General features: G+C 33.7%; 2 protein-coding genes across 2 annotated transcripts; one reads left to right on the top strand and one right to left on the bottom strand.

Annotated features, from left to right (window-relative positions):
* Nucleotides 1–5,472: 5,472 nt before the first annotated feature.
* Nucleotides 5,473–8,623, bottom strand: LOC120085064 (probable inorganic phosphate transporter 1-9). The gene is made up of 2 exons (XM_039040909.1): nt 7,904–8,623; nt 5,473–6,621 (listed from the first exon to the last, which is right to left on the bottom strand). The coding sequence occupies exons 1-2, from the start codon at nt 8,587–8,589 to the stop codon at nt 5,724–5,726; spliced, it is 1,584 nt and encodes a 527-aa protein (XP_038896837.1). The 5' UTR covers nt 8,590–8,623; the 3' UTR covers nt 5,473–5,723.
* A 1,026-nt stretch (nt 8,624–9,649) lies between these two features.
* Nucleotides 9,650–10,420, top strand: LOC120085065 (heavy metal-associated isoprenylated plant protein 44-like). Its single transcript, XM_039040910.1, has 3 exons — nt 9,650–9,790; nt 9,885–9,957; nt 10,054–10,420. Exons 1-3 carry the CDS (start codon nt 9,785–9,787, stop codon nt 10,248–10,250), a joined length of 276 nt encoding a protein of 91 aa, XP_038896838.1. The 5' UTR covers nt 9,650–9,784; the 3' UTR covers nt 10,251–10,420.
* The last annotated feature ends 8,477 nt before the right edge of the window (nt 10,421–18,897 follow it).

Below are 18,897 nucleotides of genomic sequence, written 5' to 3'. Positions count from 1 at the left end.
TACCTTACGAGTCTTTAACTATATGTGAAGACATATAGGGATAAATGTTTAAGATATAGCCTAAAGGGTCTATAGTATAGGGATAAGGTTGAGTACTTTATCTTGGTGACAATATGGATACAACTCACTTTGTATTTGATACAAACGCAATGATCCAATGCGTTCGTGTAGGTGACATGCAAACTATACAATGAGTTTGCATGAGACTGGACCGCAAAATAGTAACCACTAAATGTAACGTCGTTAACTAGTTAGGTTTCTATTTCAATTGGATGACCTAGAAAACTTAGTCTTAATCCTGAGTGTATTATGAACTACTGTTCATGAGGGAGTTCACGATGGATTGTCCTTTGATTTGTATGGGTGAAAGTGACCAGTTTGCCAACTTAATAAGCCTACCATTTTGGGGATAAAACCAAGTGGGGAGCTACGAACATAATAATATAAGATGGAATTCACTCATTCCTGACTTCATGGTAAGTAGATGAGTGTTCCCTTAAGGAGTGTCTCCAAGACTTGAACAAAAGGCCCTACCCTCTCATTAACCCGAGAGAGATTTATGTTTATTGGTTGGACCATAAACAAGTTATTCATTAGAGGAGCATTGGTACTTAAGGAGTCAGAGGTAACCCAAGGGTAAAACAGTAATTTAATCCAGTTGCCGTTACGAATACTCGTGAAAGATTAACCTACTGTTATTAGTCTATATCCGTGGACACAGAAATATGTCTACAGTGAGAAGAGTACAGTCGTAGGTCTTTAGTGGAGTGCATCCACAGTTAACGAATATTGATTAATTTGGTTAATAAGTTTATCTAATTAATCTCATATCGTTGGAGTTTCTGATCTGCAGGTCCACCAAGTCCCCTTGTTAGCTCACTAAAGAATATTAAAGAGGAATGATTTGAATTATTCAAATCAAATTGAGGAAATTGTATATTAATGTGATCGATATATAATTGATTATGTGTGTAATCTATAATTTAAATTAAGTTTGAGAGAAATATTTGAATATCATTCAAATATTTAATTCAAGCGAATTAGATTCATAAAGAATTTATCAATTAAATTAATAGAGAGGTGGTGCATATAAATATACGATGTTTATTTATTTTAATTAAATATATACGCTAAATTAGATTTAATGTATAGATGGTTATTTAATTAATGTGCTAATTAATTAAATAAACGTTATTTAATTAATTAAGCACAAGAGTAAATTGAGATAGACTTGGAAAAAGGGGTTAACCCTTCTCCATATAAATTCTTCCTTATGGCCCTTTTAGGGCATGAATTCATTTGGTGAATTTTAACCTAACCACAAAAGAAAATCCTATCTACTCTCTCGAAAGAAATCTTTTTACCTCTTCCTCTTCTAATAGTTAGATAACACTTATCTTTCTATTGGAATTCTAGAGAATAACAAGATTATTCTCATGGTAATGTTCAAGATCGATTGAGAAGCCGTTCATGTTTAAGATCAATTGAGGAGACGTTTGTTGGAAAACCAAGAGGATCTTTCTAAAAGTTTGGGAATCTTCAAAGGTAAGAAATAGTTCTCCCTCTTAGTTTCCCTTCTCCATCTCATTCTATTTCATAACACTGTTTTTGTTTCTTCAAAAATCAATTTTCAAGATGCAAGACATTCACACGCTTCCGTTCGGGATTCGATCCCCACACTTATTGTATCTACTTACCCTAACAGTAGGGAAGGAGTAAACTTCTTCTTGTGTAGTTGTGTTACCAGCTCCCCAATCAGACAAATCCCCAAAATGATAGACATATTCAGTCGACGAACTGGTCACTCTCACCCATGCAGATCAAAAGGACCGCCTTCATAGGCCGGAGTTCACAACTCACTCAGGATTCAGGTTATGTTATCTATGGTCATCCTGATGAAATGTAAGTCTCTACTATTAACGGTATTATATAGTGAGACTATTCATTTCATGGTCTAGTCTTATACAAACTCTTTGGTATAGAACACCCCTGCTCACATGTCTCCACACGAATGATCAAGTTCAGATCATTTGTAGAACTCTACAACAGTTGTAACATCTACAAAGCGAGCTGTATTCGTAATGTCATCATAAATAGGTACCTAGTCTTATTCATCTACTACAGACTGTTCAGATTATCACTTAAACATGATTCACTTCACATAAATGTTTAAGCTACAGAAAATAACCTTGGATATTTGTTTATTAGTTTTGTGGGTTAATGCTACTAAATATCAAATAAAATACCTCAGATTTTATTAAATAAATAAACTGTTTGTACAATACAATTACAAATTACAGGATCCACAAGATTTAGGGTATCAATCCCAATATATACATATATATATATATATACACATACACAAAACACACTTTTTCCTATTTCCTTCTTCAAATTCCATAATTCCCTTGTCAAAATAACAACCTACATTAAACAAAATGCACAACTAACTTAAGTCCAAACCTCCAGTTTTGTTGCCACATATATCTAAATTGGATTTTTTTCCTCTCTTAACCCTATAATTAAATTCCATTTTTTGTTTCAACAAATAAAATTCCTAATTAACTCTAGATAATGCAAATTGAATTTACATTAAAATTCCGAGACGTTACAGATATGTGGTCTTCGTCTGGTGGCAAGTTTTTTTATAATTCGTTGCTGGTTGTTTCAATTCCTACCCAATACAGATATATTAATTTTTAAGACTCTGTTTGGTAATCATGTTGTTTTTAAAAATCAAGCCTACGGACACTTCCATCTCCAAATTTCTTCTTTTGTTATCTACTTTTCACAATTGCTTTAAAAAAATCAAGCCAAATTTTGAGAATTAAAAAAAAGTAGCTTTCAAAAAGTTATTTATATTTTTGCAATTTGGCTAAGAATATAATCATTGTACTTAAAAAATATGTAAATTATTGTAAAAAATATGGATGAAATAAGTTTAATTTTAAAAAACAAAAATAAAAATCAAATAGTTACCAAATGGGACTTAAATTTTTTTTTTCCCCTATTTTTAAACACTAAAGATACATATGTTTGTTTTTTTTCCCTTTCCACATTTTTATAAAACTGAAAATTTCTATTAACCGGTAAAATGGCTAAATTTTTTTTTTAAAAAAAATCTATATTAAAGTGAGATCTATACCATACTATATTAAAATCGAGAATATTGAAAAAATTTTTTTTTTTGACACATATATCCCTTCCTTATTTTACTTATTTACTTACACAAATGTTCAATAATACTTAATTATCAATAAAAAAAATTATCGATACTTGGGTGCAACCGTAATTGGAGTAAGCTATAAAGGGAATGGGTTGTAATTGTAATCATATGACCGTGGTGTTTACTTTCAGTGGGCTGAATTTGTTTACTTCTATCTGAAATATGTATGATTATCATGATGCCTTTTTTTTTAAAAAAAAAATATTTATAATCAATTTAACCAAATAATATAAAAAAAAATTAAAATTAAAACGTAGTTATATTTATTCAAATATTTATATTTAAATAATTTTTAAAACATATTTTTTCTTAAAATGTAAATTGAATATATATATATATATATATTTGTCATTGTGTAATTGAGATTTAAAATTGCCAGTAGATTTTTTTTTCAAATATAAATAAAATGATTTTTAATTGAGATGTTGTTTTGTTGAAGAACAAAAACCTACCAAAATTAGTTGGGGTGAGACATATTCTATATCAGTTAAATTATGCTTATCTTAATCAATCCATAACATTATAAAAACCACCATTAATGTATTAAAGTTGTTAAAAAAATATTAAAAGAAGAAAAAAAAGCCATTGAGCTATGCCAGCTAGCTAGATACATCCTTCAACCAAACTTACCATTGATTTTCCCATTTATTTTTTAAAAAATTAAATGTTGTTTTTTTTAAATAATAATAAAATAAAAAAAAATTAGCATCCCAAACACTCGAGAATTATTTATGCTCTCTCCCCTCCTCCAGTTGAAATTTTAAAAGCTCACATGCAATATGCATAGTTATTAAAAACCAATAAAAAAATTAATTTATTGTCGAATCAAATGGCTAGTAAGTGCTACATATGATTTTCGTTGGTTAACTAACGGTCATATCATCTTAAGGATCATTTTAAAATTTTTGTTAAATTTTAGGGACTAAAATAACTTCTTTTAGAACTTGAAAGACCAAATAGACACCAATATCAAAGCTAGCTAGATAAATATATTTCTAGCAAACTTACCATTAATTTTTCAATATGTTTTTTTTAAAAATGAAATATATATATTTTTTAATAAAAAAGGAAAGAACAATGAACATTCCAACTTAAATTCAATAGTATTTACAGTAGTTTATCATTTTATGGGTCAATTGGTTTCATCATCTAGGATGTTGGATTGGTTCAATAAGTCACAATATTTTAAATCCACATGAATGCTGATAAACAAGTTGTTGGTCATACCTACTTTCATATTTTTCCTTTAAGACAAAACACACACACTTCTATATGTATTTCATCTTTAACAAAATTCATCTCTCTCTTAAATAGAATATAAACTAATTAATAAAAGTGGAGTGGTCCATGTTCTTGTTATAAACAAGGCCCTTGTATTTCCAAAGAATTTCCAATCTTGCATACACACTAACTTTACAACTTTATCCCACTAATTCTAGGTCTTCAAAAGTAGAGGTATTTAAAAAATCCAATGATTCGAAAAAACTGAACAACCCAACCCAATCCGTATGGTTTGGATTGGGTTATCAATTCATTTGGGTTGAATTGGGTTTAAATAAATGAAAATTTTATAGGTTGAGTTGGTTCATGAGTTCACCTAATATAACCCAAACCAACCCGAATTTATTATTAACTTTAAAATATATTTTTTTATTACTTATAACACAATTATTTATACATATATTGATTTTAATTTTATTTAATTATAATATTTTTTTTAATAATTTATTCTTCAACAAAAAGTAGTTTATTTGCACTTTAGAAAGAAAATTTTCACTATATAAATTGAAATTGAGTAGTTAATCTTAATTCAATATATGAAAATAATTAAATTAGATTTTTATATATTTACGTTTTCGTTTTTAGAACAAAATTTTAAATAAATGATCCGATTAGCCCGAACCAACCCAACCCAACCCAAATATTTTGTTGGGTTAGGTTGAATTCATTTTTTTAATAAAGGTTATTTGAGTTGAAAAAATTTATGAATAATTGAGTTGGGTCTAAAAGGTATTTCAATCCAATCCAATCCAACTCATGAACACCCCTATTCAAAAATTAAAAAAAAAAAAATCATACATAAATTGAATAACTTCGGTTTCCTAGGCTAATTTTTTTTAAAAAAATAATGATAATACCACCTTTAAATTTGGAAGAATTATAATGTTACTCTTCACTTTTAAAAAATATTTGAAGACTAGAATAGAAATCTGCGAGAATTTTTAGATAATTTTATTGGTAGTTTTAAAATGTTTATGAAGGATGACAAAGGATTAGTATTAAATTTATATTAAAAAAAAATAAATGGTGGAATAATGTAAGAGGAAATTAAAGGCAATAATTAAATGAATCCCTCCAATTCCATCCAGATTCTTCTAACTTTATGACAATTTTCCTATTCTAAAAAAATTAAAGGCAATAATTCATAGGTGTATGGGGTGGCAGTAGTGCAGAGATTATATTGCAGTTAACATAGAAGGAATTAGGTGTGTATTGTCTAATGAATCGGTGGAGCAGTAGTGGTAGCAGTGGCGTGGTGAGAGTGAAAGCGAAAGCGCCTGAGAAACAAAATCCCAGCGTATTCATCTTCCTTCTCATTCTCTTCCAGCGACCTTCCCGTCGTCTCTCTGGTGAAGAAATACGTGACCACCACTCCCGCAAGGCTCACCCCACCAAGCAACATCAGTGACGCCTTCATCCCAATTCCCTCCTCCTTCCGGTCATGCGACGCCCAGAGGAATCCCACGGCTCCGATGATGGCCCCGATTTTGCCGGCGGCGCCGGAGATTCCATGGCAGGTGGAGCGGAACCTGGCGGGAAAGAGCTCGGCGGGGAGAATGAAAGTGGTGGTGTTGGGGCCGAAGTTCGAGAAGAAGAAGGTGAGGCAGTAGAATAGCATGAAGCCGTATTTGTGTTTATCGGAATCCCAGAATGAGTTGTAGGGGATGGCGATGACGAGATAGCCAATGGCCATGAAGAGAAATCCGATGATTTGGATAGTGACTCGGCCGAGACGGTCAATGAAAAAGACGGAGATCCAGTAGCCAGGAATGGTGGAACAGATGGCGACGATGGCTTGTAGCTTGGCTTCGTTGAAGGCTTGACGGTAGACGTTGATGGAGTTTTGATTGGAAGGAAGGAATTGGGTGTAGATTTTGGACTGGAAGAGGTTGCTGCTGTAGAAGACGATGTCGATGAGGAACCAGGAGGCGGCACAGGAAAGGAGGTCACGGCCATGGCGGCGAAGAAATTGGTTGGAAAAGAAGGGGAAATTTGGGAGGGATGGGGACATCGACATTAGGCTGTCTTCCGTGATATCTACCAACGAAACGTCCAACACTTTCTCCATGTCCTTTGCCGCTTGTGCCACATTCCGCTCTACCAGAGCCGTGTATCTGTCATCAAATCACCACATCTTACGTCAAACACAAATTTGCTCCTCTAATTTTATAATAACTTAAAATTAATCTCTCTTTATGTTTTTAAACACTAAATTAACTGTCTCACGTTCCTTGTTTTAATTGTTGTGGCCTAACATCTTCTGAATCACACCTTAATTCTCCTCCTAATTTTTCAATGTCGGCTAAGCTTGTTACTATAGCCAATAGTCTAAACAAAACAATTGAAATTTGATTAAGTTACTAGTTAGGATCCAAACCCAAACTTCCAGCGGTCCTATCTAATCTATGAGGACCAAAACGTGAGATTTATTCGTTATAATACATTCTTAAACTTTCAATTTGTATTCCATAGATCTCTTATGGCTTATGTGGTTTTTGAAATTTAAGCTAATAACTACAATTTTCACCTATAATTCATTTATTTTATTATCTACCTTCTATCAATGTTTTCAAAAATTAAACTAAAATTCGAACACTACAAAATATAATAATAATAAGAAGAAGGATTTTCAAAAATAAAAAATAAGAGAAACTATTTACACAAAATAGTAAAATTTTAATCTTATTTGATAGAGGAAGTTTATCGATGTCTACCATTGATAAAAAGTGATAGAAGTTTTTATCAGTTTTTTTTTTTTTTTTTTAATTTCTATAAAATGTTTGACATTTTTTATAATCGTGAAAATTTTTCTAAAATAAAATTTAAGTGTTTTTTATTTTCCAAAGAAGTGAAAACTATAATATGAAATTAAGAGCAAATGAGGAAAAATTTTAAAAAAACTAAAAAATTAGCCTTAAATTTCAATTTTGTATCAATAGGTTTGTGACCTATTCAACTTTTTTTTATTAAAATTCAAAGACCATTGGATACCAAATTAAAGTTTATATATTGTACTTTAAGCACGAAATGAAAATTTATTCTGTTCAATCAAATCGTTTTTCCTTAAAAAAATGAATTATTACATAAATTGAAAGTTACAACTTCCATGACTAAAGTCGTAATTTAAGTTTGAAAATTATAATTTTTCAAAGAAAAATTGAAACAATTGGACATGCATTTAGTTGAATATATATTTCCGTGCAAGTGATTCCAGAGAAGATCGTAGGACGAAAATGATGTTTAGAATACTAAATTCTGATTGATTATAACAAAACGTACGCGTGAGAATTTGTTTCAAGAGGAGTAAAGTCAACCGTTCAATTTGGTTGGGTCCGATAATTCCAAAACAAAGCTCCAAAGAAGCAAAAAAAGAAGAAAAAAGGAAAAAGAATTAACCTGGCAGTTTCCGGCATCATCATTCGCCAGTAATAAGTCATCGCCGCCGGAACAGCGCCCAGCATGAGAATCAACCTCCAAGCAATATCCGCCCCCATCGGCGTACGATTACTGGTTGGGTAATTGGAGGCCCGATCAAATATGGAGCACACGGTCATGGTCACTGTTGCGCTGGCCAAGATCCCAAATCCCTGCATCGAGAACACTGCCGCGATGAACGCTCCACGTGTCTTCTTGTTAGCGAACTCCGACATTATGGTCGCCGACAATGGGTAATCTCCCCCAATTCCCAGCCCCAGAAGGAACCTGAAAAACCCTAGGCTCACAAGGACACAGCTCCTTGTAGTGCAGATTGAGAATCCACACCCGATCGAGCTCACCACCATCAGCGCCAATGCCAATCCGTACACGCGCCGCCGTCCCACTCTGTCTCCGAGTATCCCGAACCCCAGTTGACCAATCGCCGTTCCCAGAAGGGCCACCGCGAGCATAGCGGATTTGACGGTGGCCGGAGTCTCGTAGTGTTGGTCCTGGTAGTAGACACGTCCGAGGATGGTCATAATGGGAGTGATGCTGAAGAGATCGTAAGCGTCGGTGAAAAGGCCCATCCCGGCGATGACGATGGCCTTGAAATGGTACAATTGGGTTTTGGCAGTGTCGAGGGCGGAAAGCACTTTGAGCCCCATGGCGGAAACGGAGGAAGCAGTTTTTTTAGGCCGAAATTGGGTTTTAATGACGGCAATTAAAGAAGATGATTTGATGATAAGAATGTAGGGAAGGTTCTTTTGATTTGATAGCGGCGTGGGCTATTGTATTGACGAAGACGGAGTTTTTTAGTCTATCCACTCCAGATACCTTGAATATGCGAATCGGGGAGCATTTTTCCTCTGCCCCGAACCCTCACACTCTTATTTCAATTATAACACTATTAAATTGGTATCTTAATTGACTTTTCAAACTGTTGTTCTGGGTTTGGTTTTGGTTGCTCACGAGTGTTTCTCTAGCGTTACCTTAGCTTACTCATTTCATCTTTTATGTTCTTCCATTTTCATTTCAATGTTGTTGGCCTTTTTAGGTGTTGTGCTATATATGAATGAAATTTGAAAAATGGGGAAAGGGATTGGAAATCCGATGAAGACTACGCGAAGTTCGAGAAGAATAATGAAGATTCTAGTGTCTGAAAATTCGAGATTCATAAAGTGAAGAATAAGAGGGCTCTGATCGCTCTGTTCCTTCCAATCTCTGTCGGTTCCATGTCTATGTCCTCTGCCTTTGTGAATGCGATCTAAGACAACACACTATTTCTTTTTGGTTAAGCAAATACAAGTAAGAAAGTCCGTTAGGTGTTGGACCTGTCAATTTTGAGTAGAGGTTAAAAATACCAAACTTGCAATCAAGGGTGTTGTGTCTTTATCTTTATAAAGATAAAGACGGGATTTTTTATGGGAATGGATGGGTAGGAATAGGATGTGATCAAAATTTGATGATGCAGCATTTTGGTAAAAGAAAAGAAATAAAGCGAAGTTGGACTGGTCAAAGCCAATGATTTTGAAAATTGGCCATTCCCACTTCCACATTGCTTTGAGAAGAGGGGATTCTTGAATCTGAGCAGTTTTTTTCCTCGTAATTTGGTATCTCTGTCTCTCTCCCATCTGTCTGTATTTCTTTGGGAAAAGCAGATTAGCTTGAATCGAGGTTCGTTGTTGTGGAAGACTGATCATTACCCCACTTTTCTTCTTCTTCTTCTTCTAAAGCCTCTGTGTCTGTATATAAACCCATCTCCTTTCCTTTAGTTTTCCTCCAACTTCAACTTCAACTTCAATTTCAACCACTACCCACCATTTCTTTTGCTTTTTCATTACTTGTGAGGCTTCCAGTTTCATGGAGGTACTAGTTATTAACTTAGCTGCAATCTTTGTACATTACATTCATTATGTATATATTAGCAGGAGGAGACTGACTATTTTGCTTTCTTCTTCAGACAGTTGAATTGAAAGTAGAGATGGTAGGAATCCACGAGAAAAGGCTCAGAAAATGTCTATCGAAGTTGAGAGGTAAAGGAAAAATTAATTCCCAAGTGGAAGAATTATAGTGTATATATATATATATATGGAATTTTAGTTTGAATGTGAATGTGAATGAAAATGCAGGGGTGGAGAAGGTGGAGGTGGATGCGAACAGCCAGAAGGTAGCGGTGAGCAGCTACATTCACCGGAACAAGATACTGAAAGCCATTAGGAGAAGCGGTCTCAAAGCCGATTTTTGGTCGGCTCAGAACGAACTCCTGAACGCCTACGCCGCCACTTATGGCGCCTTCAGATTCTCTCCTTACAATTCCTTCTTCTAGAGCTTTCCCTTCTTCCTTCACTACCATTTCAATTTTTTCCTTATTATTTTTTCTTTGGGGGCTTCTTTTTCCCAATCACGATGGATTTGGTGTACCACCGGACCATCCGATACAATGTGGTTTACAGTTTTGCATTTTTAGATGTACAATACAAATTACAAAATTATCTTCTTCTTCTTCTTCTTTTTGTATGTATTTCATTATTATTGCACATAAAAAAATTAAAATATTTAAAAAATAAGTAAGAATAATCTGAGATGGAAAAAAAAAAAAAAAAAAAAGAAGAAGAAGTATTGTCTATCAGGATCATACATGATGTTTGATAACTTTTTCTTTTACACGCAAACCTATACAACTTGTACAAACTTTCATGTAGGTTCCCTGACTAAACAAAACTGATGTGTCCAACTCATTTTATCTATTTTATATATAAACTATGATTAATCTTTCTCATTTTGTCTTAAAATATTATAGACTTCTATTAATCAATTTAATATTTTTTAATTTCAAATAGACTCCAAATAGACTTGTACTTTTACTCTTAAAATATTATTGAATTGTGATGCAATGTGGTACAAGTTGATGCGAGAGAACGAGAATCATATTGAAATTAAAGATGAGAAGGGAGTAGAGGAATGGAGGATTGAGATAGACAAAAATTTGAGGAAGGAGATGAAAATGAAGAAGGAGAAAGCAAAACATGTAGAATGAAAGAGATGGTAACGTTAATTCTAGTTTAGGACTTCGAAAGTGTGGATGAGAAGTTAAAATATATATTAATAACAATAATACATTTTTCGACTAAAATCAACTTGGTTCACTGGTATTAGCATATGAGCTAAAGATTAAATCTCCCACTTTTAATTATTACAAAAAAATAAAGAAAGAAAAGAAAAGAAAAGAAAAACAATCCCACATTCTCAATAACAACCCAACATTTGAGGTAATTTTTAACTTAATTATCTTAAATTATTTGGGAGCTATTTTGAGTTTTGAGGTTAAAGTTGAATTGTTGGGGTTAAGATAATTCAATTCAATTCAAATTCATTTGGTGGGAATTTATTTTAATTTAGAGGAGATTTGAAAATTTGGACATATTTATGAAAAATTGGATAAATTAATTTGGAGGTTTGGAATTCTTTGAAGGAATTAAATTTTGTTTTCATTGATGGATAGAGAGGAGAAGCAAAAAAAAAATATATTTTTTGTTCCTCGTGGAGCGTGCGAAAGAGAGAAAAAAATCTCCATCAGCAGCACCCCTCACGCGACCGTCCACGGTCACGCTGCCACCGTCTCTCCTCCTCACTGTCGAACGTTGCTGGCCGTCTTCATCGTCGTCCACCGCTGTTCGTGCCACCACTTTTGATCCACCACATTCAATTCAATCAACTACAAGAAAATTGACTATTTTCGAAGGTTACAACTTTCGAAAAAACCTTTAATAAACTTACACTTTTTTCAAAGACTATCTCAACCTTTGAAAAATGTCGAAATAGATCTCGTTGGAAAAAAAGAACTTTTTCAAAGATTTATTTAACATTCGAAAATGATTATTTTTCAAAGGTGATATGTCTTCGATAATTATTTATTCTCAAATGATTTTTTTTTTTAAGGTTTTCATTATTTTTAAACACTTATAATGCTATTTTCAAAGATTTTAAAATCTTTATAAGAATTTATTTATCAACAATTGTATATCTTCGAAAATTCTTTCACAGAGCTTTTTACATTTATTGACAAGTCTCGAAATGTTGTTTTTTTACTAATCCATCTACATGTAATACCTTGAATCACAAAATATAAAAATAGAATAGAAAAAATAGGTAACAACATGAATGAAAGTAAACTTATATGTCATAAAAATATATAAAAAAAAAAAAAACAATCAAAATTTAATAACATCAAATTACAATCGATCAACTAGAAACAAATTCTTTTAAGTATATCTGCCATCATTACAATTAATATCTGTAAAAGCAAGCGCCTTTGCTTGAAGCTACTTTTTACCCATTTTTCCAAAACCTCTCCTAAACCTACAAATACAAAATATATCTTTCTGACTAGAAAATAAGCATATAAATTAAGTACATGAACAATGACCAAAAAGATGTCTTTAGATGATAAACCCTTGGACAAACAAAAATAAGCACAACTTTATATTACTCTTAAAAAAAATATACATTTTCAGGAAATTGTCTCTAAACATTTCATATATGCATTTTCATAATTGCAAACAACCCATAAAAAGATGTGTTTTTTCCCTCCTCCTAAGGGATGTGGTAAAGGAACATATTTCTCTTTTCTCAATCCCAAAATGAGTTTACTCCGTTTATAATTGACCAAAAACTAAACACCAAAACAAGAACAAGGAAAAATAATATAAATCTTAACAAATATTGTTGTGAGTTGAGGTGAAAGACATGCAGGGCAGAATAGAGAGAGAGAGAAAAACAAAGAGGGAGTTGAATGTCAAACAAAATCTAACTTCACTCTTTCAGATAAGATATTATGTCTTCTCCTCAACTTTTCCAAAATTTAAGAAACCTTAAAGCTATACAATATTAATCTAAAATATAAGAGAACTCAAAAGCATTTAGTTGTTTGGACCTAAACAACATACTAAGTTAGACTTTGATGTATATACGAAAGAAACTTCCTTTGATAAAACTATCTTCCGACCTATAAGGCGCTATACCTAATGACTAGTTCATACCTAATAATATATGTTTGTTGTAGGATTGTATCAATTGCAGCGGAAACACAAGAATCATCTAAACATTCAAATTCACTAATTTTGGCATAATATAAAGCATGCTTCTGCAGAATGGATTTCAAGAGATACCTCTTGTAGAATTTCTTCAAAGCTTCTTCTCCATATCTTGTTGTAGACCACCTCAAGATCTTCCCCACTATTCTCTTGATGTTCTAGATTGAGTTGTGGGACTCAAAAGCTCACTGCAGCAACCTTTGTTGAAGAACCATTCTTCAAACCGAATTTTCTCTCAAAATTCTGTAGATTGCATGCCCGATTTTCACTCCAATCTTCTCATTATATTGCAGATCAACATGCAAAGAGAAGAGCTTCATGAGTTGCAGCTCATGCTTGGACAAGACAAAGTAAATGGTTGCTATATGTGTGAGCTAGTTAAGTGATGGATAATGGAAAAAACCGTTTTTCCATTTGAGTGTTTTAGTTTTCTTTTCCTTTTTCAATTTTATCCAAAAATCAAATTTTGATTTAAAAAAATCTATTTGATTTTAAAATGAAAAATTAATTAATTTCATAAATTAATTAATTAATAAATAAAACTTAATTAATTTAATATCAAATATTAAATTAATTTAACACATATCAATCTTTATTTATTTAAATCATATTTAAATATATATAAAATTCTCCTATTCCGTTTAATTCTAAAATTAAACATAATTATATCTCTTATAATTATTAATTCCCTTAATTCTAATTTGAACGTTTCAAATTAACTTATCACGCTATTTTAGAGCTAGTAGGAGACTCGCGGACCTACAGATCATTGGCTCCAACGATCCGAGATTAATTGGCTAAACTCATTAGACCAAATTATCCCCATTAGTTAACTAATGGGTCATTCCACTAAAGCCCATAGTTCCACTCCCTTCACTGTAAATATATTATGTCCACATGATTAACCATAATCAGCAAGTCGACCTTCACAGGTTGTTTCGTTAATAACGGCTGGGTCAAATATCTATTTTACCCCCGAGATTACGTCTCTTATTCCTCAAGTTCCTACTGATCTTCTAATGAACAACTGGTTTGTGATCCAATCACCAAACCAAACTCTCTAACCTAGTGAGAGAGTGGGGCCCCTTGTTCAAGACCTGGATTCAATACTTGAGAGAACAACCTTTCTTCTATCCCTAAATCAGGTAGGCGTGAACTCCGTCTTGCACCCTACGTCCCCAGCTATCTATCCGGTCTTACCCTTGAAATGGGAGTCTTATTGAGCCGATGCTGTTGAAGCCAACCCTCAACTATGCAAATCCAGACAATCCCGAATAAATAGAGTTCATAGTTAGCTCAGGATTAAGATCGAGTTACTTAGGTCATCTAAGGTGAAATAGTCAGTCTTAACAGTAAACAACATTATACAAGTAGAAGTGACTTATTTTTTGGTCCGGATCTTATGAAACTCATTGCATAGACGCCCCCACTCTCATGTCATAACATGTACGAATTAGGATCACATCGTATGTGCACTTTACAACTCTTTGTAACAACTACAGAGTAGACCGCATCCAATGGTTTTACCAGAATAAGGTACCCAACCCTCATTCATGTACCATAGATCATTTTGACTATTTACTCGAACCTGATCCACTCTTATGTCTCCATATAAAGTTCAAGTACTCATACAATAGTCATGGGTCTTAGTTTATTGGATTTAGACTTTCATACAATTTATGAGATCAATAACAAGTATATTGATTATAGAAATTTTTTATCATTTTACAAACTACGATTTTTACGACATAAAACCCAACAATACTCCCACTTAGATTAAAACTTCAGTGGATCAATATATATAAATATATACAATGTTGAGTTTACATGGAGAGAATAAAATTTACAAATACAATAAATTAGGGCATCACAATACCCATCAATTCTTCTACTTGCCCTAGTGATATAAAACTCGTAGACCTAGTCCTACTAGGTGACCCTCGAACACTTTAGCCGAGAAGGCCTTCGTAAATGGATCAACTAAGTTGTCTTGGAAAGAAATCTAAGTGACAATGACGTCTCCTCTGTGTACAATCTCCCTGATGAGATGGTAATTTCGTTTGATATGCTTTCCCCTTTTATGGCTTCGTGGTTCCTTTGAATTTGCAACTACTCCACTGTTGTCACAATAGAGAGTAACAGGAAGGTGCATGTTAGGAACTACTTCCAGATCTGTCAGGAACTTTCTGAGCCATACTGCTTCTTTTGCTGCTTCGCTTGCAGCTACATACTCAGCTTCCATTGTGGAGTCCGCAATACAACTCTGCTTGATGCTTCTCCACACAACTGCTCCTCCGTTCAGAGTGAATACTTACCCCGAAGTTGATTTCCTCGAATCAATATCGATCTGAAAGTCAGAATCAGTGTATCTAGTAAGGATAAGATCCTTAGGACCATACACGAGCATATAATCTCTCGTTCTCCGAAGATACTTGAGAATTTTTTTAATAGCAGTCTAATGGTCATGACCAGGATTAGACTGAAATCTGCTGACAATTCCTACGACATAGCATATGTTGGGACGAGTACACAACATTGCATACATTAAACTCCCAACTGCAGATGCATATGGAATTCGATTAATCTCCTCAACCTCTTGAGGTGTCTTAGGACTCTGCTCCTTAGACAAGTAAATTCCATGCCTGAAAGGTAAAGATCCTTTCTTGGAATTTTGCATTTTATACCCAGACAACATCTTGTCTATATAAGATGCTTGAGATAATGCCAATGTTCTGTTTTTGCGATTCCGAACTATTTGGATTCCAAGAACATACTGTGCTTCTCCCAAATTTTTCATTTGGAATTGTGAAGCCAACCATCTCTTAATGTCAGCTAGATATTGTACCTCATTCCCAATGAGTAGAATATCATCAACATACAACACCAGAAAAGCGACCGTTTTGTTAAAGATCTTCTTGTATACACAGGATTCGTCAATATTTTGTTCAAAGACATAAGATTTGATCGCAGCGTCAAATCTCATATTCCAGGATCTAGAAGCTTGTTTTAATCCATAAATGGATCGATTAAGCTTGCAAACTCTTTGCTCTTGACCCTGCTGTATAAATCCTTCTGGTTGAGACATATAGATACTCTCTTCAAGATAGCCATTCAGAAAAGTTGTCTTGACACCCATTTTCCATATCTCATAATAAAAAATGTGGCTATGGACAAGAGTATTCTAATAGACTTTATCATGGCAACTGGAGAGAAGGTTTCTTCAAAATCTAACCCCTTTCTTTGGGTAAACCCTTTTGCTACAAGTCTAGCTTTGTAGATCTGTACCTTACCAGCTTGGTCTCATTTTCTCTTGTAGATCCATTTGCAGCCGATGGGTTTTACCCCTTCTGGTTGATCTACAAGATCCCAGACAGAATTGAAATACATAGATTCCATTTCAAGGTCCATGGCTTTAATCCATTGGTCTTTGTCCACATCGTTCATTGCTTGATTAAAAGACAATGGATCCTTTAAACCATCATCTGGTATGATGACTTGAGTTTCAGTTAAACCCATGTACTGGTAAGGCTGTTGTACAACCTTCTCACTATGACGAGGCATTCTCAACTCTTGAGAACGATGTGAAGTATCAGTTTCATCAACAACTCTTGTTGACGAACCTGCTCTATCAACAACTCTTGTTGAAGGACCTGCTCAATCAACAACTCTTATTGATATATTTGTCGTTTCTCTAGACATTTCTTCTATTACTAGCTTACTGCGAGGTTGATGGTTCTTTATATAATATTCCTCTAGGAAGGTTGCATTAGTCGATACAAATACTTTATCTTCTTGAGAATCATAAAAGAGACCACCTTTAGTTTCTTTTGGGTAGCCTACAAATAGGCATACTTTTGAACGATGTTCCAACCTTTTAGGATTTTGCACCAACACATGTTCTGGATAATCCCAAATTCTGAAGTGATATAAATTTCCTTTACATCCTCTCCAGAGCTCGTAAGGTGTTTCAGAAACACTTTTCAAGGGAACCATGTTCAAAATATACACTGCAGTCCCAACTTCGTGTCCCCAAAAAGAATTTGGTAATTGAGCGTAACTCATCATGGAACGAACCATGTCCAACAAGGTTCTGTTTCTCCTCTCTGCCACACCGTTCTTCTGAGGTGTCCCAGGGGCTGTGAGTTGAGACTGAATTCCATGTTTTATCAAATAGTTCTGGAATTTTGTGTCCATATACTCACCACCTCGATCCGATCGAAGTGTTTTAATCTTTTTACCTAATTGGTTTTGAACCTCAGCCTTATACTCTTTGAACTTTTCAAAAGTTTCAGACTTTTGGCGCATTAGGTAAACATGCCCATACCTGGAATAATTATCTATAAAATTGATGAAATATTCAAACCATCCTCTTGCTCTAACATTTAGAGGCCCACAAAGGTCTGAGTGAATCAGCTTTAGGGGTTCTTTGGCTCTAAGACCTTTTCCAGAAAAAGATCTTTTTGTCATTTACTCAAGACAAGACTCACATGGTGGTAATGAACTGTCTTCCAACTTGTTTAAAAGACCGTTTTTAACCAATTTCTCAATCCTGTTGAGATTTATGTGACCCAGTCTCAAATGCCAAAGATAGGCATTTGGAGAAATCTTCCTCTTCTTATGAGTCCCAACAGTTTTAAACATCTCTATGTTCAAAACAGCTTTGACCTCAGTTGGTTTTAACATGTACAAGTTATTTTCTAATTTTTCATAGCAAATCTGTTTATTTCAGATTTTGATGAACACTTCACCATTTTCGAAATAAACTTTATAATTTTGTTCTAGAAAATAGGAGACAGAAATTAGATTCCTTTTCATAGAAAGAATATAATATAATTTTTTTCAAATAAATGTACTTATCTCCTATAAATAACTTCATATCTCCCACTGCTTTGGCTGAAACAATCTCCCCGTTCCCTACTTTAAAGATTGTTTCACCTTCTGTCAACTGTCTCCAGGAACTTGTTTCCTGTGAGATAGTACATACATGATTAGCGGCACCTGAATCAATTATCCAGATTTTATCGTTTTCCACTAAACATGCTTCAATAACAAGTAAATCATATTTATCTTGTTGTTCGAATTCAGAATCCTCATCTACATAATTCATAATTTTAGATGAGTTGAGAGATAGAGGGCAATTCTCTGTTAAAACTCTTTTGGTATAATCAACCGCTAGCAATTTGTTTGTTGATTTGATTTTACTGTTACGTACATCGAAAGCGAGTATTATAGAATTCGACATGCTGATAAAATTCAAACAAATTCTAATTAGAAAATTGTAACTAAATTCAAAAACAAATTTTAGCAAAAGCAATAATGTACCCATAACCATTATTTATTTGCAGCGATATTTTAGTGAGTCAGAATATGTGGTACCGAGGGGCAGTCAGATACTCCTTCACTAAAACAAACAATTTTGACCAAACACTATTCCCAGAATAACTCTTATTCTTACTGTCTCCGGAATAATTCTTATTCCTATAATCGTTTAGTTATCGTTTTCGGTCAAGATCTTTACTAACAACTTAGTAATTCTTGTAAGTGTGACCCGCCATTTTCAGATCCTATAGGACGGTATGAATTTTCCTCCAAAATAGAAGACAACATCCAAGACGGAACTATAAGACCCTATTCATTTTACTGAAGCTTGTGTTGTTTCAAATCCTATGTTATAACCCTGTCTCTTATACACATCTAGATGTGTATAAGAGACAGCTCCCAGGGTGATACGAAGTACCGCTTAAATCTGGATTGTGAACTCTTAGAGACGTGAGAGCTAAAAATAACATATCATATATGTTATTAATCTCCCACTGAAGTTTTCTAATAACTCTATAATATCTGTCTCTTATACACATCTAGATGTGTATAAGAGACAGG

Source organism: Benincasa hispida, chromosome 9, assembly GCF_009727055.1.
Source record: "Benincasa hispida cultivar B227 chromosome 9, ASM972705v1, whole genome shotgun sequence".
NCBI classification, from domain to species: Eukaryota; Viridiplantae; Streptophyta; class Magnoliopsida; order Cucurbitales; family Cucurbitaceae; genus Benincasa; species Benincasa hispida.
The sequence above is the reverse complement of the archived record's forward strand: the minus strand, read 5'-3'. Positions and strand labels throughout refer to the sequence as shown.